The sequence below is a fragment of the Equus caballus genome, chromosome 15, assembly GCF_041296265.1.
Source record: "Equus caballus isolate H_3958 breed thoroughbred chromosome 15, TB-T2T, whole genome shotgun sequence".
NCBI lineage: Eukaryota > Metazoa > Chordata > Mammalia > Perissodactyla > Equidae > Equus > Equus caballus.
Genome location: NC_091698.1, coordinates 99,542,439 through 99,566,643, shown reverse-complemented (window position 1 = coordinate 99,566,643; position 24,205 = coordinate 99,542,439). Strand labels below are relative to the sequence as shown.

Here is a 24,205-nt window from a genome sequence, read left to right as displayed (position 1 = left end):
CGAGTCTCATCCTTTGTACTTTCCATGATTCATACTTTCACCTCTAGATTCTGCTTTGTCCCTTGAGGATCTCATTATGGCTCAGAAGCTAAGAGCATGGCCTTTGGAGCCAAACAGCCTGGATTTGAACACTCTGCAATCACTTTGCCAAGTCACTTAACCTCTGCTAGCCTCACATGTAAAATCTGGAGCACTTTAAGTACCCGCCTCATACAGTTAAATGGGAGAGGCTGGTCTTTATCTGGTAGAGACTAGGGAAATAACTGTAACATTTTAAAGCAATTTATTGGGGCAACAGAATGATCAAAGAAAAAAACAGAAAAGCCATACGTTATGCAGATATTTGGTCTTCCCATGCCATTCTGACAGAGGGTGATGATGTCAGGTAGCCAGCAGGGAACAGGGAGAGAATAAGTTTACATTTTTTTCTACCCATCCCTGTCTACTTCTACATTTTAATATTAAAGCACTTGTGATTTAATCACTATTCTTCAACTGAACCCATTTTCTCCATGAAGCCCTGAAGCCAGGTCAGGTGGTAGATACAGGCCCAAGCTCCTCTCTCCGCAAGCTCTTGCTTCTGTTCTTAAGTTAGGGAAAAGCTGTCCTCGTGGTGGGCTGGAAACACTGTTCAGAGAAAGCCTGTTATTGGGCATGGGGACTGATTCCAGTGAAGGAAACTTATTTCGTGAATCTGTCCCTGGAAGACAAAATAACTGGTTACCTGTCTTGAATGATTTGCTCTTTGCTTATTAGCAGGTTCCAGTTTATGCTTGCTTCAAGGTGAACAGTAAAATCCACAAGTATTTCCACATTTTTGACCTAATCCAGCAACTTAACCTCCTCGTTCACTTGCTGAAGCTACTATCAAGTAGCTGTGTGCCTGGCCTCCTTCCCCTCTCTCCTCTCTCTCCCCGGCCGGCTAACAGAGAGCCGTTTGTGAGTTATAAGATGACCAAGAGATCAGGCAGCAGGAGATTGAAAGAAAAGCAGCAAAGCCCTGGGGAAGCAGGGCCTGGATGAAAAGTGTCAGGATCTTTGGGGAGTGCTTTTTATACCTTTGAAATAGCTCAGTAATTTTCCAGAGATGTTGGGCTGGGGCCAGACGAGTAGTGCTCCACCCACAGTTGGTGCTCAATAAAAGTTTCTGGAACAAAGAAACAAATTTAGGCTTGGAGAGTCCTGGCTGATTAGGAATGAGCCCTTCCTTCTTCTACAAAAACGGGTCGTTTACCCACAATGTGGTTTAGCAAAAGGAGGTCACGATCAGGTGTGGGGTGTCTGCGCTGCAGATTCCTTGCTCTAAGGGGGTGGCACTCACATTGTAGCTGATGTGAATGGTGTCCCCAGAGTTGGGCAGTGGGCAGTCTACACAGCTGACCATGGCATCCATGCAGGGAGCCAAGAGGTCAGGGTCTAGGATCCCAATCAATGAGATCTGCTTTTTTCTTGCTTCCATGCAGTTCAGATTATGCCTGAAAACCAGGGAGGACTGCCTCTGAGTGGTGCCTCTCTCCCGAGTGGGAGTTCCCTAATTCTGATCTGCATGGTCACTGTGCAGTTCTGTGCTTTGCTTCTGAGGGACTGGTCACTCTGAAGAGCCAGAATATGACAGAGTTGCCTAGGGGGGGACATTACCACTTATTTATTGGCTTACTCTGAAGCAGTACAGATCCCACAAGTAGGTTGATACAGAATTACATTTGATTGATACATGGCTCATTTTTGGTATCATGTACAGCTCTCAATATTTCATCACTCTGTCTAGTTACGTATTGATTTATTTACATCCTGCTTTGTTATAGAAATAATTTCAAAGCAGACATTCATTAAAAACTCCAGTTAGCAACATAAATGTGAATTTTAAATATACAAAGAAATGTGGTTGTCATCTAGCTCAGTGATGTTTTCAAGCCTTTTTTGGGGTGGTGGTGGTTTTTAGCTGTAGCACTCTATCTCCAAAAGAAATCTTTTGCAGAAACTTAATACATAAAATAGATCAAAGCAGAGCTATTGAGTTTGAAGCACTCCCGAACCGTCTTCCGAGAATCCCCAGTTCTTCCTGGAGTATACAGAAAGAGATTCAGTGATATTCCCACAGTCCCACAGCAAGCTAATAGCAGGAATGATAGCCCAGACCTCTGATCTCCAGTCCAGGGCTCTGTTGCCTCAACCCTGGAAGCTCTTCAGGCAACTCCTGAAAATGGGCCCTGGCCAACAGGCTAGTGTTTTATTGCCATCTGATGGATCAGTGTGAAATCCAATATTGGTAGTAACAGGATCACCCACCCAGCAAAATATATGGAAAAACAACAGCTGGAAGGCTAGTCATTCACGAATTGTCACCTCCAATGCCTCAATAGCAGGGCACTCAAGTTGGGCACTTAATGCAAAGTTCAAATGAGACATCCATTTTGGGAGATGTGAGAGAGGGTACAATGCTCTCTTTACACAGTTAAGAGCTCTTAGCTCCTGGAGAGATAGAGGGAAATTTGCCCTTGAGATTTTTCTTAAGAAGAGAAAGGCTGGAAGGGCAGCCTAATTTGGGTTTGTAATCTCTCTTACTCTGGTTTAACCTATAAAGAACTGAGGAGAAAGTCATTAGTATCCCCACTTCTATCTGAAAAGTAGTGTCGGGGGCCGGCCCGGTGGCGCAGCGGTTAAGTTCACATGTTCCGCTTCGGTGGCCCGGGGTTCGCTGGTTTGGATCCCAGGTGCGGACATGGCACCGCTTGTCAAGCCTTGATGTGGTAGGTGTCCCACATATAAAGTAGAGGAAGATGGGCACGGATGTTGGCTCAGGGCCAGTCTTCCTCAGCAAAAAAAAGGGAAGGATTGGCAGCAGATGTTAGCTCAGGGCTAATCTTCCTCCCCAAAAAAAAAAACCAGTATCTCCCCAGAGCCATCAGGAACCTTCTTCACTCTGAATTGAATACGTTAGCAATGGGTTTTCTCTACTTCAATGAAACAAGGTTTTGAAGGATGAATAGCAATTTGCTAGGCAGAAAGGGAAAAGGACGGACATTCTAGACACAGGGAACAGTCCTTGCAAAGATACACAAGCACGACTCTTGCTGTGCTGCAGTATGAAGCACACAGTACACCTATAGATTTCTCAGAACAGCTGAACCTGAATCTAATAAACTCTCCTGAGCTAACTTCTACTTAGAGGAGATATGGCTGGGAGACAGAGGAACTCGCTAAATAAAACCACACGGAAGCAAGAGATGAATCCAAAATGGGAGACATTCTAAAGGAACCTACGTGGCTTCTGCAACAAGACAATGCCCCCAGCCAAATAAAAGAGGATACTCTAGATTAGGAGACATAACAGACACTGCAAACAAATGCAACATGTGGACCTTTTTTTCTCTTTTCAAGATTGGCACCTGGGCTAACAACTGTTGCCAAACTTCCTATTTTTTTTTTAATTTTTTTTTTTAAAGATTGGCACCTGGGCTAACAACTATTGCCAATCTTTTTTTTTTTTTTTCTGCTTTATCTCCCCAAATCCCCCCTGTACACAGCTGTATATCTTAGTTGCAGGTCCTTCTAGTTGTGGGATGCAGGACGCCGCCTCAATGTGGCCTGAGGAGAGGTGCCATGTCCGCGCCCAGGATCCGAACCCTGGGCCGCCACAGCGGAGTGCGCGAACTTAACCACTCGGCCACGGAGCCGGCCCCTGGACCTTTTTTGAATCCAGATTCCCACAAACCACTCAAAATATATTTTGAGACAATTGGGGAAATATGACTATGAATTGAATAATAGATGATGGCAAAGATTGAATCTAATTTTGTTAGATGTGATAATGACTGTTATTGTGAAAGGAAATGCCATATTTCTTAAGAGAAGTACCTGAATTATGTAGTAGTGAACAGACACAATGCCTATTATTTGCTTTAAAATACTTCAAAGAGAGGGGCTGGCCCCGTGGCCGAGTGGTTAAGTTCGCGCACTCCACTGCAGGCGGCCCAGTGTTTCGTTGGTTCGAATCCTGGGCGCGGACATGGCCCTGCTCATAAACCACGCTGAGGCAGCGTCCCACATGCCACAACTAGAAAGATTCACAAAGAAGAATATACAACTATGTACTGGGGGGCTTTGGGGAGAAAAAGGAAAAAAAATAGAATAAAATCTTTAAAAAAAATACTTCAAAGAGAAATACATTATTTCATAATAAAGAATGAAAGCAAAATAATACAGCGCATGAAACAAAAGGTACGTTTGGGAGACAGCTGTTGGGTTCCCATCATTGCCAGGATCAGGCCCTTGTCTGTTTCCTTCACCTGGCCTGGCACATCATAATCAAATATATGTTGCATGCAGGATGCATAAATCGTCTCATGAAATCCCCTAACAATCCTCTGAAGCATTATCCCTATTTTACAGATGAGGTGACTTACCCAGCATCGCACAGCTACAAAGTGGACACAAGATTCAAATCCAGAGCCATCTAACTTCACCTTCCTTCATAACAAGCACCTCTAAGAATCTGGCATAACTTTAGGAACTCTCCTTATTAGCAGGTGGTACAAAAAAATCCTAGACAACATTCTATATTTGGATCATCCTACTTTTTTTACACTTATCCAGGCTACACTCCTTTCCCATCCCTAAACTCAGACATTTCTGTTAACATATGGCACACATGTCATTCACTGATTGAATTTACTGAGCTGCTACGTGTAACAGGCACTGTGTTTTGGTGTGCTCAGTGTTTCATGGGTTCATTATGCAGGTCTCCCTAGACCATAAACTTGAGAGGTGAGGCCGGCTCTTTTATGTCTTCAAATCTTTTGCTGCCAAATGCAGGATTGGAAATATACTAGGTGAGCCACAAACACTTGAATGTCACTTTTCTATTTTTTTTCATTATTTGATCTGTTAGAAATGTAAGCAAAACTTGCAGAGATAAGTTCCAGATATCTGTCACCCTACAAGAAATACTTGTGGTTGGGCCTAAAATAGCTTTCTGATCCTTCTGCTGCAGCCCTGCAACTTAAAAGCAAATGAAATGTCAACACAACCCAATACTAAACGCCTACATATTATTTCTTTCATTCTACCTTTAAAAAAGAGAGCAGGCTCGTTTGTACTTTATTTTTGCCTTAAATCAACAATTTAGGAACTGGAGGGATTGGTGAATAGGAATAGAGGAAGGAACTCAAATGACAGTAATCCTGGGCCCCTAGTTTGACCCTCATGACCCACAGAGCCATTAGTCAGCTCATATGATGTCCTAACAAGTTTCTGGGCCTCCTGCCATCATTGACATACATCCCTGGCTTCCTACCTCAAGCTTTAGGCCAATCTCCCATCAACACTCATCTCCCATTAACACTGAACACAGACCTCCGACCTCAGATTCCCCAGCCTCCTTATCTAAGCCCTTAAAGATCAATTCTAACTCATGCTCTTGGCATCTTATCAAATCATGAAATCTGCTTGGCCAGGATTAGAGTAAAACTGTATTTTATTTTTACTTTAATGCAAAACAGTTAACATGGGCAATGACTAAGAGGGATGAGGCAGTTAACCATAGAGAGCCTCCTCTGCTCTTCTGCATATATAACCCAATCAACCTCGTTTCCTGAGGAAAACCCCCTCATTCATTAGCTTCAGCGGGGCACAAATCTCAAGTGTGCTGCTCACCCAGAATCCTTTAACTGACTTATTTTTACTCCCCTGCTGTGAAACCCACCTCATCTTTACTTCGGCCTTCATTGTTTATTCTTCCTTAAAGCAGCAGTTCTCGAAGTACTGAGCACTGATCAGGAGCATCAGCTTCACCTGGGAACTTGTTAGAAGTGCACATGATCTACCAGGCTCCACCCAGACCTAGTGGTGTTTTAGCAATCCCTCTAGGTGATTCTGATACATGCTAAAGTGGGATAATTATGGCCTGGAGGCACTATCAATCACCAAACAGTGAACTCTTGAGAAACAAAGGCATTTCTTCTCGGCACTTCTCTGGATCTTGATTTTTCTTCATTTATTTCAACAGAATGACCTTTCCCCATTCTATTCCATCAGATAATGCTAATTAGAAAAAAACCACTGCTTAATAGTTTTTTTTTTTTTTTAACTTTGCATTCCCAAGCTACACTGTCATTTTCTTTTTGTGTCCATGTCCTTGAAAATCTAGGGCAGTAGGTCTGCTTAAAGTGTGGTTGATTTTCTAATCCACAAGACGGGTTTCACTTTATTAGAACTCTCCAATTCTGAAACTGAGCTGTCCTGCACTCATTTCTTCTCACCTGATTATTCCACATACTTGTATTTCATGACTCTTTACACTTGGAAACACTTTCACACATTGGCTCACAGGCAGGGTAACTGTCTACCATTTATAGGTAAGAAAACTGAAGCTGAGGGAGATTAGGCCCACAACTATCAAGCGGTGAAGTTCCAAGTTCTTGGCTCTTAACAGGCACTCAATATATTTAACATGTGAATGAACATGTAAACTTGATTTTAACTTCTAGGCTGCTACTCTTTCCACTAGGTCACACGGACTCGCATGTTATGCAGTTGTGGGAATAGACAAGTCTAGCTCAGAACAGTTAATAATCTCGTCCCATTTATTTGCCTCGTTCCAAAGTACTGATGCTGCCACCTGCCTCAGAACACATCAGTCTTCAGAACCCTTTCCAGTGAATCTTCCAAGGTTCTCACTAAGTTCCAGAATAGCTGAAAGAATACCACAGGGAATGGCTGAAACACAGGGCCTTGTCTAAAGACCCACAGGTCTAGAATGGAGAAAAAGTGCTCAGTACTAATGCCAGATGGGTAAAAAACCTGGTAACGTCAGCAGAAAATGAGAAACAGGTAGTCTGATCTCCTTCAGCGGCCCAAGTTATTCAAGTCAGATGGTGTGGAGTGGAGCGCACAAGATGAGTGAATGGCAGGAAGTTCTGCAATGCCAACTTCCAGTATACACATCCACACGTCCTCAGAAATGAGGTTAACTTGAGCCTCATTAAGCAGGTTTAATTTCCCCTACGTCTCTGTAAAGAAAACTAGGCTGTACCCTAACTTAAATTTCAGTTGGCCTTAAACATTTTCTAGTTTTCAACGTCATCTAGGAAACAACTGTAGGCTGTCACAGAAAGAAAAATGACTTTTGTATACATAGCCAAATTTCTATTAATAACCACAACAGGGCATTTCTAAAGCCCAGACGACAGTAGCACGTATCACAAGCAAAAGTCAAGCAAATGCCCGAGTGAAATAGAGAACTAAGCTTGCTACAGCCTAGCATCTCAAACAAAGCTCTAGCATCTCAAACAAAGCTCTAGCATAGAATTTCATTTGTCTGAATTAGCAAGGAAATTCCTAAGTCTTTAGTTCAAATCACAGCAAACAACTCTTTTGATAAGCATTTGAGTAAGAACCCTAGATATTCCTGAAAGAGGTGTATTCCAGTTCAAATAAAAGAATTTAGGAGCCTAGAGTAGTAAGGCCTACTGTACTAATCTCATTTTTATTCGGGGCTCAACTCGTTTGAAACCCACTCAGGAATTCGTATCCCATGACAGCCCGTAAGCCTCTTTGCTAAATCCCAACTCTGCCATGCTTGTGGGGCTTAAGTACTTCCTCGGTGGTCTTAGGCCAAGGCTGTGATATGTTGCAGAAGTAGTGTCTGAGAACAAAAGAAAAAAAGAGTTAATCTTTACATAATCCTTTGAGCAACTAGAATAAAACTACCACTCTCAAAACAAGGAGTTTCCTCTTTTCTACAGGGCATTAAGGGACTCATTGCTCAGCACATTCTAAAGTAGAAAGTGTTGCCATTGTCACAATGTTGTAAGTGGAAGGGACCCAACAACGTCATCATTAAAAACTGTATTATTCACAATGGTAAAATTATGAACTCACGGTCCTAGTACATGGATTGCAAAGAAACCTCTGAGACGATCCAGAAGAAATGGCTTCCAAACTCTGCTGAAATCAATTGTACATCACGACCCACTGTTCACATAAATAAACTGAAACTGGTTTCACAAAATATTACCCTTATTAACATGCCATATATTTTCCATTCTATTAAAAAAGCTGGCCTGCGATCCATTAAGTTTCCACTATCCACTAATTGGTCATGAACTTAAAAAAGCACTAATCTACTGTGACTGCTTTTAAGCTCCAAAAAAGGGCAACATGGCACAGCAGCTAAGAGTACCAACTTTAAAGATTTATACGGGTTCAAATCCTGGCACCATTACTTACTTACCTATGAGACCCAAGTCCTTTGACATGTTATCAGCTGCTGGGCCTCAGTTTCCTTATTCATAAATCAAGAGAAAAACCTACTTCAAAAATTTTATGAAACTGAGTTATTTGTGAAGATGATTAAAAATAGGACCTGTGAAGATGGCAAAGTCAGCTGCCAATATGCTCGCCCAAGATCACATGTAGCTACCAGTCAGTGGGAAGCTTGGACTAGAACCCTGCTCATGGCCTTTCCACTACGAAGACTGAGTATACAACTGACATTGAATATATAAGGGCCATAGCATGAAGTATGCAAAACGAACATACTAGAATCATAAATTTGACAAGTAATGCTTGTTAATGAATGCTTATTTCCTTACTTTCTGAAGGTTATTATAGGGCTCACATCTTTAAAAAAAAATTAACTAGAGAAATACAAAGTAAAGCCTTCATCTTCTAAATGTGAGTGGCAAGAAGTAATTTTCATTGAAAATTCTTTTCAATTCTGGCACAGAATTACTGAGAATTTGGTTATTTGCATCTGGTTCTTTGGTCATCTGAGGCCAAACGTTAGCTAGTTGCTGGGACCTTGGGAAAGTCAGTTGATCTCTTTGGACTCATTCTCATAACCACTGAGTTAGGTCCAACATGTCCCAATGTTCCTTGAGCTGCTTTTGAAGTTTTTCTCAAGGGTAAAAGGCACAGATTAAGGGGGAAGTCAAGCAAGGAAAAAAAAGCCCACAAAAAATCCAATCTCCAAATACGATAGGAAAAAACTGACACATAATCCTATTTATTTGCCATACTATGCAAGCTGAAGCACCCACAGCAGGCAACAGTGGCACAGAAAAGAACTTTGTGTGGCACTTAATAGACACATAACTTGGAACAAATAATCAGTTGTTTTCCTGATCAGATGTCCTATCAGTCAAGGGGAAACTCACGTGGCAGGGCAGCTGAGAGAATTAACTATGAATGTGAACAGCACATGACCGGTTCCCATAACTGAAATGAAAGGGCCAGAGCATTCATGGACATGCTCAAGGTGTTCTAACTTTAAACTGCAGACGAGGAAGTCTCCAGCTGTTTCCCCTGGGTATTCATTATTACTTATTCTTTTAAAAGCACTAGCTCTGAAGGCACAGCCATGTCTAAGTGAAATGTGATTAAGCAGTAAATGGCAAGTCTGCCCCAACTTGGACTTCATGATGATCTTCCCATCTTCAGGTAGGTTAAGCATTTGTTGAATGGATCAAAAAAGTTAGGTGGCAGGTGGTTTACATTGGTACTTAATTGCAATGTCCTCAAAATTCAAGAGGAATATACATGATAAACATACATAGTAACTTACCTTTCACAAAGCTGATCAAATACAAAATATACAAGGGATGATGATAGATAGATGGCAGAATAAAACATACAACATAATTGTCTTCATTAAAAAGTGAAAGCCTTACTAAACCATGAAGAATGACGAAGTTGTTAGTTTTACTATGTATCAGATGATACCTATAACCAATCAGAATAAAATCAGGCTTATAATTTGACAAAAATAGTCACATGTCCGTGTCTATAATAGGCCTCAAATAGTTTTGAATGTTTGGCTCAACTCCCTTTTTTTTCATCTTTAAATGGCCTGTTCCTAGTGCTATTCAGTATTTTAAAAAACAAAAGTAAATAGTCTCTAATGATAAATATTTAAGTTATAGACCCGAGTGTATTCTACCAATCCTGTCAAAAAAAAAAAAGTATTGTTCTTCTTTCCCAATATAAAATCAACAAAGCATAGCTCAATGCACTATATGTTAGAATAGAAATCCCTAATACTTATATTTTGGATAGTCAGTGTTAGAATACAATCCCCCTCCCAATTTTTCTAAGTTACTAAAACCTAAATGATATTTTAAAGGAAAAACTGCCAAACAAGTTCTAACTACAAAATAGGTGTAACATTTAAAATTTCTGAACTGTCTCAGAAAGTACTTAAAAAAGTTAAAGAGAAAGCTCACACACGGCTTTAAACCCTCCTTCCAACCCAACACTTTCTTTCCTTATCCCATCTCCCCTGAGGAAAGGCGTCCTTTCTCCTGAGTTCTCAGCAGTGTTCTGTAAACATCTATCAACTAGTGCAAGGAGGTCCCAAAATCAGAGTCAAAGGAGATACCATGGGCTGGGCCCCCCTTTAAGGATACCCATTTCTCCCAAAGCAAGCAGACATTTAAATTTGTGACTAAATGCTGAGAATGATCTGCTCTTTAAGAAGGACGACTAGTTTTCTAACTCATAATGATCGCTTGACTCAGTACTTACCACTTTATTATTAAGATGTGACAATTTTTTCTCCTACTTCACAATATTCTTTCCCATATTTATTGAAATAAGTAGTCTGATTTAGATTTTAGGAGACTAAAGTTCTATTATCTTATTTTTAAAACAAATCTTTTAGAGTTAAAAAAACTTTTAAAATCTTATTTAAATGGATATTTCCCCAAGTCCCATGAAAATTCTGTCTTTTTGTTTCCTCTCAGAAAACACACCAAGTGCAAAAAAATTTTTTTTCACAATCACATTTTCGGAGATAAAGGATAATCCTACAGAGCTTAATTTTTCAGATTATCTTCTGACTTGAAGATAAATTCTCAGGACAGTACTTAAGATAGGTTAGTGTAACAGCAATTGTGATATTAAAAAGCCAAAATTATTTGGAACTCACTGATGATACAACTGAATGTTTAGAAAGAGATTTGACAACTAAACAAGTAAGGTACTCTTGAACTCTGACACTGTTTGAATATCCACTGAAGCAGGATTCTACCACCAGCCAAAGCACTCACAATTGCATAATTAACTTTTCTAGTTTTAAAATGTCCACTTTATTCCATATAACACTTAACTAGATACCATTTACATCTGAGGAAGAGATGGCCCACAAAACTGATCTATGGTAGTAAAACACTAACCCTAAGAAATGCAGTCCAATGTTATACATTTCCAGGCATCCCTAGACAAGTGCCTCACAAGGCAGAAACAGGGGTGTCACCACTACATTTTACACACGGGAAGTATCACTAAACTTCAGAAAGTAGTGAATTCACCTGTCTCTCAAAACATCAGTATGCAATTGTTACAAAGCGATAGTAAATGGTTTATAAAATGTAATTTTATTTTACGTTACTCTGCTGTTACATAGGGCATAACATTTTCACAAGGCTTTTTTGGGACTACAGTCAATGATTAGCAACACACAATAGTGGTCCAACTCTCTAAATAACAATCACTAGACAAACTGGACACCCTCTCACATGTGCACAAATCTGCATGGAAAAGTACTAAAGTTTTAGACTTGGACTTGTGTACTTTTTATTTCCCCTTTCTAGTGTATTTAAGAAATGACATGCACTTTAATTTGCCAAAAGCAATGCTTGTATTCTGGCAGCAACATGCTACTTCTATTACATAGTAAAGTGAATACCAGAACTACAAAGGCAGGAGGTGTAAGTGAATTTTTATTGGGAAGGGAAGTTGTCAACTTAAACAGCAGCAAATGAAGAGTGAATAGGAAACCCCGTTGTCACAGATACACAAGACCTCCTTCAGATATGATACAGGAGGTGTTTCAATTTGCGACCCCCCAGCCCACAAATGTCAAATACTTTTCCATTCAATCTAATACTTCTGGATTCCTACCAAAAAGGAATACATTAAGAGCATGGAAAAGTTGCTTACTGAAAGGAACCCCTGAAGAAGAGTAAGGGAGGGAATGTAGAAATTAAGAAGTTATGTAGAACACTCTTTAAATTGTAATTAACTACATTTTCATATCTTCACAGTAATACAAAACACAGTCACTTGCAGAACTGGTTCAGATTACTTAAATACCAGATACATTTTTAGTCCTCTACATAAGTGTTTGGAAGTTACTTATGGTTATATGAAATGAAGCTATTAATACTTTTCTACAGCAGTAACTGCACACCAGGAAGGCCAAGACAAACACAAATCAAGGAATGGAGTTTTCCCAAAGCTGCAGTGTGAAAAGACTATGAACAGTTGATTCCATACACATGAATGGGTTTCTTTGCTATAGGAAATCCAAATGGAATAAGGAATGGAGATGTGTAAAAAGGTTTCTTGAGGGAAATAAAGATGACACCCTGTATGCAGTTAGTTTTCTGCCCCTTCTGCCGCATCACATTCTTCTCCTGCACTGTCTGACGTCCATAACTAGGAAAAAAGAATCATATTGAGTTACTATTTCTAGATCAGATAATTATATCAAGTCCCATTGTTATATCAAAATGTAATTCTGAGAGTGGTAAATTATTCAAACAATAGAGATTAAGACTGGAAGTTATATTTCTCAAAACCCCAAATACCATTAACTCCTCCTAGTGTATTCTGTAGATCTTTCACAATGCATATACAAAATGACACACCCATATGTAATATTTGAGTATGTTTAAAACTTACGCTTTATTTTAAAAGTATTATAATTTCCAAAAAAACAAGGTAACATCCTTGGAATTTAATGCACTCTCCATTCCCAGCAGCCCAATGCTCTTCTTAAAAGCACTATTAAAAGATAATTTATTGGAGTAAGATGGCCAGCCCTGTGGCGGAGTGGTTAAGTTCAGCACACTCTGCTTCAGAGGCCCGGGTTCATGGGTTCGGATCATCACTTGTCAGCCGTGCTGTGGCAGCAACCCACAGATAAAGTGGAGGAAGACTGGCACAGATGTTAGCTCAGGGCTAATCTTCCTCAAGCAAAAAAAGAGGATGATTGGCAAAAGATGTTAGCTAAGGCTGATCTTCCTCAAAAAAAAAAAACGTAATAAGGCAGAAAAGTTTTGTCACAGTAATTGTGCCTAAGTATCTGAAGGGCTATCATATAGAAAAAGAAACAGGTTTACTTTGTGTCGCTGCAAAGAGTGAAATAGAGGAGTGGGTGGTGTCAGTTATAGGGAAGCAGCATGTGTATATGAAGATATATAGAGAAGGTTCTTGAATTAAGTAGGGCATTAAAATAAAATTGATCTCCGAGGATCTCTCCAATTTTAGGATGGAACGATGAAGAAGAGAATAGTCAATATTTATTGACTATAATCAATAACTCACAAAATGGATTTCTATTAGACCAGCACCAAGACACTACTTGCAACTTTAGAAAACCTAGAATCTTATACAATGTAGCTCTATGGTATATCTGCGAAGAGGTAAAATTGCTCAGTTTGCTTTTCTTCTCTAGAAGCTATTTATGCTGATTATTCTTCTATCGTTATCTCACAACTGCAGGGATTTCTAATGGCTGGGAATGAAGTGTCTTCATAATTTCCCTGTTCAGCAAAGGTGAACAGATATGGCGCTACTATATAGATAATATATGTCATACATATAATTATTAATTACATATAATTATATATTATATATAATATATATGGCGCTTTTATATATATATATATATATATATAAAATTCTCTTTAGCAAAAGGTAAAGCACCAAACTGGGGGGCTTGGGAAACTACATTTATATTAAAAGGTGTATTCTCTTCTTCCACATTTTGTCTAGTGACTTTGACATACGACATATCAAATTTACTTGAACCTATAAAAGAATCTCAATAAAGGTCAACCTGTATTTTTTCTCCATTACTTTTTCCCGCATCATCTGCCTATCCAAGAAGTAGGCAGAAAAAAAAGGTATAATTTTATTGGAATAAGGCACTTCAGATGATTTCAGGAAAGCTCAGATACCTACATGGTCCCTAACTTGGTATAGCTAATTTACCCAGAGGAAGAAAATACTGAAACCACATAAACTGTATTAACATAATTTATCAACATTTTCCTGTCAATGATGTTAATATTATGGGTTCCTGTGATCTTAGTACTTCTCAAGAAGGTCTGAAAAAATGCCTATTCAACTTGAAAACCTGCCTACAAAACAACAGTTATCCTATACAAAATACGAGCAAGCACCTGACACTTTTACTTATCTATTCATTTTCTAAGAGAAAGTGTAACTCTTAAATAATTGCCCCCAAAAGATAGGGAGCCCGAAATAAAACACAAGTACTGTTGTTCCCGAAAAGGAAATAAAAGAATGAACAACTCACTGTTAGGTTGTCTCTAAGCAACTGCATGATGAGGGTGCTGTCTTTGTACGAGTCTTCATTCAGTGTATCAAGTTCTGCAATGGCTTCATCAAAAGCCTATAAATAGGAATACCCATGGTAAACAACATTTGCATTGACAGAAAACTGGTTAGTCTACAATGACAAACCATTTTCATAAAATAGGTGAACATCTACCTTATGTTCTACTATCAACTAAAAACAAAATTCAATGGAATCATATCCTCAGATTTTCAGTTTAAGAACTTATGATTGTGACCCGAAACTTATAAAGCTATATGTACTTATCAGTAAACAAACATTTCTTATTCTTTCACAAGACACATAACACAGAAGCTATACCTAATAAACTTCTTAGCAGTAAGAACTAGTATTTATTTGTAAAAACCCCTCCATACTCACCCTTTTTGAAACACTTTGAGGAATGCAGCTACTCTAGTGACCAAACCCGATAGGCATTAGTTTCCAATCCTTTATATTTCTTTCTAACTTTTTCGATTACTCTGAACATTATGCTCTTTAGACAGATATTATTGCTTATAACCACAGTTGCGAGAGACTAAAGTGTTGAGAGGGGTAATGGTAGGTAGTCATGATGATAAAAAAAGGAGATATCCAAATAACTATAGTAGAAATCACTCCTGGGTATCCAAGTAAAATATCTAGAAATTAACATACTTATCTCAAATCCTTAGCTAAGGATGGTAATTCTGGGCACACATCTTACCGTTTTAGCCAGTGTGCAGGCAAGCTCTGGGTTATTAAGGATCTCATAGTAAAATACAGAAAAGTTAAGAGCCAGCCCCAGGCGGATTGGGTGTGTGGGTTGCATCTCTTTCTTGCTTATATCAAAAGCTTCTTGGTAAGCTCCTTGGGAATTATCTATCGTTTCTGTGAAGGGAAAAAATGAAACAGAAAAGCATGATGCTGAAAATAATCCTCTAGTATACAGCACAATAACACCTTTAACATACGATATTAGCTCTTGGTAGAACAGAGTTTTCTCTGCAGCTTTCTTTCAAAACCATAGTAGCAAACCAAAAACCATTATCTTGTAGTGGAAATTTAAAAACTAGTTTATAATGTTCCTTACTTATAATCAGCTTAATAAAAAACCATGAGATAGTATATAAGACTTTCCCATCTCTAGGACTAAAACAATTTTCTTGTTTCATGTCCTTTAATTTTATTACTCGGAAATGCAGCAATTAAAAAAAATTTGGCTGATATATGTCAATAATATCTCAATGAAGGACGGGAAAACAATTTGGCTGTAACACCCCTTCCCAAAATAATGTAGTCACTTTACAAAGATCACCACCACCAAAACCTCTATTCTTGTGACTTCTTTGTTGAAACAATACCGATCCTTGGTATTAAGACATATTAAGTGAAAAGCAACATAAAAGCACCAATATATAGAACAAAATCTGCTGACCAGAGTTTGATTACTGGCCTAAAAAAAATGCCATTTTCCTGAAAAGAATGTTTAGGAAGTATTACCAACACTAATTTGATTATATCCATTCTTTGACATTTTCTGAATGAGGCCACTGGCCCATTACAGCTATAGAAATTCTGACCTAACAGAAATTAAGTTATCCCTTTACGATCTGAATGTGTGCATTTTCCTTTTCTGAAACGGCACGTTTATTGATCCAGACATGGCTGGTGCAGCCCTCACATACTAAGGCGCTCTGGCTGTGTGGCACATATGGAAGCACTACAGCGAGTAGTACCAAGTGTCTCAGCTCTTAGGCTGTACTCACAGACTATCTAGACATCCCAGACTATTGAAGTATTCTAGGAATGAGACTAGAAAACGCCAGTGGGCCAGAAAGGTTAAGTCAGACCAATGGGGGAGCTACATCCCAATATCCCCAACATTCCTTTGACTTGATGGTGTTTAAATGTTCAGTTCTATGCAAGTATTTGTCATGTTCAATTTTGCTTGTTTTTATGGCAACAGAAATTACACATCAGTAATACAGTAAGTTTAGTATACAGATTTCTTACAGAAGGGCATAACAATTCTCTCTTTATATCTTCAACTACACTGCTATTTGGGATGGTAAAACTGTCTCACTTACGGTTAGCAACAATGGGGGTAGGAGACCATAGTAACTATTTATGCAAGTATGCTTTTTGGATGGGGCAAAATTAAGAACAAAATAATAAACTTACCGGAAAAAAATAAGGAGTTAAGCGATACTTCTACCTAGAACTTGCTTGATAAATTTGGTAGCAGGCACATACACAAAATTTGATAGGATCTATATTATACTCAGCTACCAAGGCTCCAAGAAATAATTCACTGCTAATAAATGTACTTTGATCTTTTAACAATCAAGTCCAGCAACTCAGCTACTCTTTTCCCTCATGTTTTCTATGACAAATTATATACTAGCAATAATATTCTCATTTCACTTCTCCTCAGAAATTTGGTGATATATAATTAGTAGTTAATGTTATGATCCTCCAAAATAGTTAACAAATTAATGTCAGAAAAAGTACAACATTCTGTTTCTATATTCCTTTTTTTGAGTTTTATAAGTTTAACATTTTTATGGTAAAAATAACAGTAACAAAAACCCCAGAAAATGCAGAAAAGAAAATGATAACCTTATTATATTAATAGAATCACCATTCACTTCTTAGTGTTTCCTCACATATTTTCCCATTGCAGTCACATTGGTTTATAACATTATATAAATTTCAGGTGTACATCATTATATTTCGATTTCTGTGTAGATCACATCATGTTTGCCACCCAAAGACTAATTACAATCCATCACCACACGCATGTGCCTACTCATCCCTTTCACCTTCCTCCCTCCCCGCTTCCCCTCCAGTAACCACCAAGCTAATCTGTTGCTATGTGTTTGTTTCTTGTTCTTATCCTCTACTTATGAGTGAGATCATACGGTATTTTACTTTCTCCCTTTGACTTATTTCACTTAGCATAATACCCTCAAGGTCCATCCATGTTGTCACAAAGGGCAAGAGTTCATCTTTTTTTTTTTTAATGGCTGAGTAGTATTCCATTGTGTATATACACTACATCTTCTTTATCCATTGGTCCCTTGATGCACACCTAGGTTGCTTCCAAGTCTTGGCTATTGTGAATAACGCTGCAATGGACATAGGGGTGCATATACCTTTATGCATTAGTGTGTTTGTGTTCTTTGGAATAGCTTTCCATTTCTTTGTCTCCAATTTCCTTCAACAATGTTTCACAGCTCTCAGTGTACAGGTCTTTCATGTCTGGCTAAATTCATTCCTAGGTATTTTATTCTTTTTGTTGTAACTGTAAATGGGATTGCAATTTTTTTCCCCCTGCAGAGTTTTGTTTTGTTTTTTAAAGATTGGTACCCGAGCTAACAACTGTTGCCAATCTTTTTTCCTTTTTCCCTGCTTTTTTTCCTCCCCAAATTCCCCCAGTACATAGTTGTATATTTTAGTTGTGGGTCCTTCCAGTTGTAGCATGTGGGATGCCACCTCAACGTGACCTGATGAGCAGTGCCATGTCTGTGCCCAGGATCTGAACCAGAAAAACCCTGAGCTGCCAAAGCAGAGCCCACGAACTTAAAAACTCGGCCATGGGGCCAGCCCCCCTAAAGAGTTTTTAAATTTATTTTTAAAAGTTTTGCTGGGAAACATTCACCCTGAGCTAACATCTGTTGCCAATATCCCTCTCTCTCTTTTCTTTTTTTAGCTCCCCAAAGCCGCAGTACATGGTTGTAAGTCCTTCTGGTTGTTCTATGTGAGCCACTGTCACAGCATGGCTACTGACAGACCAGTAGTGTGATTCCGTGCCTGGGAGCCAAGCCTAGGGTGCTGAGGCAGAACATGCAGAGCTTTAACCCCAGGCCATCAGGGCTGGCTCTCAGGCATTGTATTCTTAATTTCTCTTTCTGCTACTTCATTGTTAGTGTACAGAAATACAACTGGTTTTTATATGTTGATTTTGTATCCTCCAACTTTACCGTATTCATTTATTATTTCTAAAAGTTTTCTGGTGGATTCTTTCAGGTTTTCTATATATAAAATCATGTTATCTGCAAATAGTGACAGTTTCACTTCTTTCTTTCCAATGTGGATACCTTTTTTTTCCCCCTTTTTTGAGGACGATTAGCCCTGAGCTATTATCTGCTGCCAATCCTCCTCTTTTTTGCTGTGGAAGACTGGCCCTGAGCTAACATCTGTGCCCATCTTCCTCTACTTTATATGTGGGATGCCTGCCACAGCATGGCTTGATAAGCAGTGCATAGGTCTGCACCTGGGATCCAAACTAGTGAACCCTGGGCCACCGAAGTGGAATGTGCGAACCTAACTGAGGTACCACCAGGCTGGCCCCCTGGATTCCTTTTATTTCTTTATCTTGTCTGACTGCTCTGGCTAGGACTGCCAATACTATGTTAAGCAAGAGTGGCGAAAGCACACATCCTTGCCTGGTTCCTGTTCTTAGAGTGACAGTTTTTGGTTTTTCTCCATTGAGAATGATATTAGCTGTGGGTTTGTCATATATGGCCTTTATTACGTTGAGGTACTTTCCTTCATTGTATTCAGAGTTTTTATCATAAATGGATGCTGTATCTTGTCAAATTCTTTCTCTGCATCTATTGAGAGGATCATGTGATTTTTATTCTTCATTTTGTTAATGTGGTGCATCACGTTGATTGATTTGCAGATATTGAACCATCTCTGCAATAAATCCCACATGAAAAAAAAAATCCCACTTGACCATGGTGTATGATCTTTTTAACGTATTGTATTTGATTTGCTAGTATTTTGTTTGGAATTTTGCATTGATGTTCATCAGTGATATTGGCCTGTAATTTTCTTTTTCTGTGTTGTCCTCATCTGGTTTTGGTATCAGGGTAATGTTGTCCTTGTAGAATGAGTTAGGAAGCTTCCCCTCCTCTTCAATTTTCTGGAAGAGTCTGAGAAGGATAGGTATTAAGTCTTCTTTGAATGTTTGGTAGAACTCACCAGGGAAGCCATCTGGTCCTGGACTTTTATTTTTGGGGAGGTTTTTGATTACTGTTTCAATCTCCTTACTGGTGATTGGTCTATTCAAATTCTCTACCATTTCTTGATTCAGTTTTGGAAGGTTGTATGATTCTAAGAATTTATGCATTTCTTCTAGACAGCCAATTGGTTCGTTTACAGGTTTTCATAGTATTCTCTTATAATCTTGTATTTCTGAGGTGTCTGTTGTGATTTCTCCTGTTTCATTTCTGACTTATTTGAGCCTTCTCTTTTTCATATTGGTGAGTCCAGCTAAAGGTTTGTCCATTTTGTTTATCTTCTTAAAGAACCAGCTCTCAGTTTCATTGATTTTTTAAAATTGTTTTTAGTCTCTATTTCATTTATTTCTGCTCTGATTTTTATTATTTCCTTCCTTCTACTGATTTGGGGCTTTGTTTGTTCTTCTTTTTCCAGTTCCTTTAGGTGCACTGTTAGATTGTTTGAGATTTTTCTTGTTTATTGAGGTAGGCCTGTACTGCTATAAACTTTCCTCTTAGAACTGCTTTTGCTGTATCCCGTAAATTTTGGCATGTCGTATTTTCATTTTCACTTATCTCCAGGTATATTTTGATTTCTCCTTTAATTTCTTCATTGACTTAATTGTTGTTCAGTAGCATTTTGTTTAATCTCCAAATATTTGTGGCTCTTCCAATTTTCTTCCTGTAGTTGAGTTCTAGTTTCATACTACTGTGGTCAGAAAAGATGCTTGGTATTACTTCAATCTTCTTAAATGTATTGAGTTGTTTTGTGTCCTAATATGTGATCTATCCTGGAGAATGTTTCAAGGGAATTAAAAAAGAATGTGTATCCTGCAGTTTTTGAATGGAATGTTCTGTATACATCTACTAAGTTCATCTGGTCTAATGTGTAATTTAAAACCAATGTTTCCTTATCAATCTTCATTTTGGATGATCTATCCATTGGTATAAGTGGAATGTTTAAGTCCCCTACTATTATTGTGTTGCTGTTTCTCCTTTTTATGCCTGTTAATAATTACTTTATATATTTAGGTGCTCGTATGTTGGATGCATAGATAACAAGTGTTATAGCATATCCTCTTGTTGCATTGTTTCCTTTATCATGATGTAGTGCCCTTCTTTGTCTTGTTACAGTTTCTGTTTTAAACTCTATTTTGTCTGATATAAATAAAGCCCAGCTTTCTTTCCATTGCCATTTTCATGGAGTATCTTCTTCCATCCCTTCACTTTCAATTTCTGAGTGTCTTTAGGTCTGAAGTGTGTCTCTTGTATGCAGGCTATCTATGGATCTTGTTGCTTTATTCAATCAGCCACCCTATGTCTTGATTGGAGCATTTAGTCCATCGACATTTAAAGTAGCTATTGTTAAGTATGTACTTATTGCCATTAAAAAACAATTTTTTTTTCCCTCCCCAAGTCCTCAGTACATAGTTGTATATTTTAGTTGTAAATCGTTCTAGTTCTATGTGAGCTGCTGCCACAGCATGCCTACTGACAGATGAGTAGTGTAGTTCCATGCCCGGGAACTGAACCCCAGCTGCTGAAGCACAGTGCACCAAACTTTAACCACTAAACCATCAGGGCTGGCTCTGTTACTTTATTAATGCATGTTTTAGCAGTTGTTCTCTGTTCCTTTCCTCTTTTCTTGCTTTCTTCCCTTGTGTTTTGATGGCTTTCTTGAGCATTATACTTGGGTTCCTTTCTCTTAATTTTTTTTGTGTATTTATTATAGGTTTCTGGTTTGTGACTACCACAAGGTTCATACTCAATCACCTACATAAACAGGAATCTACATTAAGGTGATGGTCTCTTCCAGTTTGACCTCTTGCTAAAAGCTCTCCTCTTTTACTCTCCTCCTCCTACACTTTTTGTTTTTGATAATTAACCTCTTTGTTGTGCATGTGTATCTGTTAACCTCTTATCATGGAAATAGGTGATTTTAGTACTTTTGTCTTATGCCCTTCCGATTAAGCTTCATAGGTATTTGATCTGCTACCTTTACTGTATATTTGCCATTACCAGTGATTTGTTTTTTTGTTGTCTTTTTTTATAATTTTCTTATTCCTATTTGTGGTCGTTTCTTTTCCACTTAAATAAGTCCATTTAGCACTTGTAAGGCTGGTTTCTTGGTAATAAACTCCTTTAGTTTTTTGCTTGTCTGGAAAATTCTTTCTTTTTCCATTTTGTATGATAACCTTGCCAAGTAGAGTATTCCAGGCTCAGGTTTCCTTTGCATGTAACTTGTTGCCTTTCTCTTCTGGCTTTTAGAATTCTCTCTTTAATGTGTCTTGGTATGGGCCTCTTTGGGTTTATCTCGTTTGGTGCTCTCTGTGCTTCCTGTATCTGGATGTCTGTTTCCTTCCTTAGGTTGGGAAAGTTTTCAGCTATTTCTTCAAATAGATTCTCTTTATCTCTCTCATTTCCTTCTGGGACACCTATAATATGGATGTTAGTGTACTTGATGTTGTCCCAGAGCTCCTTTAGACTGTTCTCGTTCTTTTTAATTCTTTTCTCTTTTATGTGTTGAGCTTGGGTGATTTCCTCTAGTCTTTCGCCCAGCTCACTGATCCATTCTTCTGTATCCTTTACTCTGCTACTGAGTCCCTCTAGTGAATTTTTCATTTCCATTACTGTATTCTTCATTTCTTTTTCTTTTTTTGGTGAGCAAGATTGGCCCTGAGCTAACATCTATTGCCAATCTTCCTCTATTTTCTATGTGGGAGTCCACCACAGCATGGCTTGATGAGCAGTGTATAGCTCCACACCTGGGATCCAAACCTGTGAACCCCAGGCTGCCGAAGTGCAACACGTGAACTTAACCACTATGCCACCAGGCTGGCCCCTATTCTTTTTTTATTTTTTTTTAAGAGTTTATTTATTTTTTTTCCTTTTTCTCCCCAAAGCCCCCCAGTACATAGTTGTATATTCTTCGTTGTGGGTCCTTCTGGTTGTGGCACGTGGGATGCTGCCTCAGCGTGGTTTGATGAGCAGTGCCATATCCACGCCCAGGATTCGAATCAATGAAACACTGGGCCGCCTGCAGCAGAGCGCGTGAACTTAACCACTCGGCCACGGGGCCAGCCCCCCTATTCTTCATTTCTGATTGGTTCTTTTTTACATTTTCCAATTCTCTGTTGAAGTTCTCACTGAATTCATCCATTCTTCTCCCAAGATCAGTGAGGACCCTTACGACCATTAGTTCGTACGCTTTATCAGGTACTGCTTCTATACTCTATTTGTAATTTCCAGTTAAGTTAAATTTCAAGGTATAATGACACTACCGGCCATGTGACACAACAGAATCACTCAAAGTATATGCAAAGAACTCGGGGGCTAAAAATATGGTGAACCAGATTCTAAAGCATAAAAGATGGTTTTATGTTTTTAAATATCAACTTATCAGAATATAATCAGAGAGTTTATGAGGTTAATTTTTTTAAGGGGCACATAATATAAATTCATGACCATATTTTCAGTTTTGAGAACATAAGGTAACATTATTAGTTTTCTTTATACATAGATTTCAAGATTTTTTTAAAATTATAAAGGGCTTGGAAGCTACACAGAGACTACCATCATAGTGTCCCATTTATCCTCCCTTCCTTTTTTATATTTTAGTTTTACTCATAAACCAAACGTACTTACGTTTTCGATCATCACCACATGCAACTTCAGCAAGGTACCGGAAGTAATCTCCCTTCATTTTCAGATAGAAGACCTTACTTTCCGGATTAGTTGCATTGGCTATTAAATATTTATCCAACAATTCCTGAAAGAAATAAGATAAAACAGTAGGCACTAATAAACATCTATTTCATTACAGACAAGAGCTCACAATGACATACACTTGAATCATTAACTACACAGTAACTCTACACTGTACCACCCAGGATTTGAAGCATGGGCTGAGAGCAGGGTTCAGGTGTTTGCCATTAGCTGACTGCTTTGGCTCATAGCAAGTCATAGTTTCTAATGATAAAGCTAGATTACACCAAACACTAATTAGAAAGAGCCTGTCTGTTCACTCATCCATTCATTCATTCATTAAGCATTTCCTGATACTTGCCAGGTGCCAGGCACTGCATTTGACCAGCATGGATATAAGACAACATAAGATAAGGTCCTTGCCCTCAAAGAGCTCACAGTCTAACAACAAAGAGGTAAGAACACCTTAAATAGTACACCAGGCATTAAGAGATATAGGAATAAGGGGCTATGGAAGCATAGAGAGGGAGTATCTGGCTCTGCTGGAGGTGGCCGCTGGTTAGACAGGCTTCCTTGGGGAAGGGATATTTACTTGTCTAGAGGGAATAATAGACATGCAGCAGTTAGAAAACAAGGATGTGCAATCATTTTAGGGAGAGGAAACAAAATGTTTAATGTATCAAGAATGAAGAACAGTATAATCACAGAACCAGTAAATCACCATGGCCCAGAGCAGGGCTACTTGGTGTCCTCCACCGATCAGGGCCCCTCCAAAACAAGGTTAGGTACAGGGATGGAAAGTAAGAGTCTAGAAACTTATACTGATGGTCATGTCTACTGAACACTTGTATTTAAAAAAATTAGGTTAGTGGGGCTGGCCCCGTGGCCGAGTGGTTAAGTTCGCGCACTCCGCTGCAGGCGGCCCAGTGTTTCATTGGTTCGAATCCTGGGCGCGAACATGGCACTGCTCATCAAACCACGCCGAGGCAGCATCCCACGTGCCACAACTAGAAGGACCCACAACGAATAATATACAACTATGTACTGGGGGGCTTTGGGGAGAAAAAGGAAAAAATAAAAAATAAAATAAATAAAAAAAATAATTAGGTTAGTATTTAAGTATGTGTTTTACCCCCCATTTCATACA

The 24,205-nt window shown here is 38.8% G+C and overlaps 1 protein-coding gene across 1 annotated transcript in view; it reads right to left on the bottom strand.

Moving 5' to 3' along the window:
• Nucleotides 1-11,356: 11,356 nt before the first annotated feature.
• YWHAQ (tyrosine 3-monooxygenase/tryptophan 5-monooxygenase activation protein theta) overlaps nucleotides 11,357-24,205 on the bottom strand; it is a 42,827-nt gene continuing 29,978 nt past the window's right edge. Inside the window, exons 3-6 of the mRNA XM_001503580.6 lie at nucleotides 22,999-23,122; nucleotides 15,072-15,235; nucleotides 14,327-14,422; nucleotides 11,357-12,438 (exon numbers count right to left, since the gene is read on the bottom strand). Coding sequence (XP_001503630.1) covers nucleotides 12,379-12,438; nucleotides 14,327-14,422; nucleotides 15,072-15,235; nucleotides 22,999-23,122 — 444 coding nt within the window. The 3' untranslated portion in view covers nucleotides 11,357-12,378. The remainder of the gene's footprint in view (nucleotides 12,439-14,326; nucleotides 14,423-15,071; nucleotides 15,236-22,998; nucleotides 23,123-24,205) is intronic.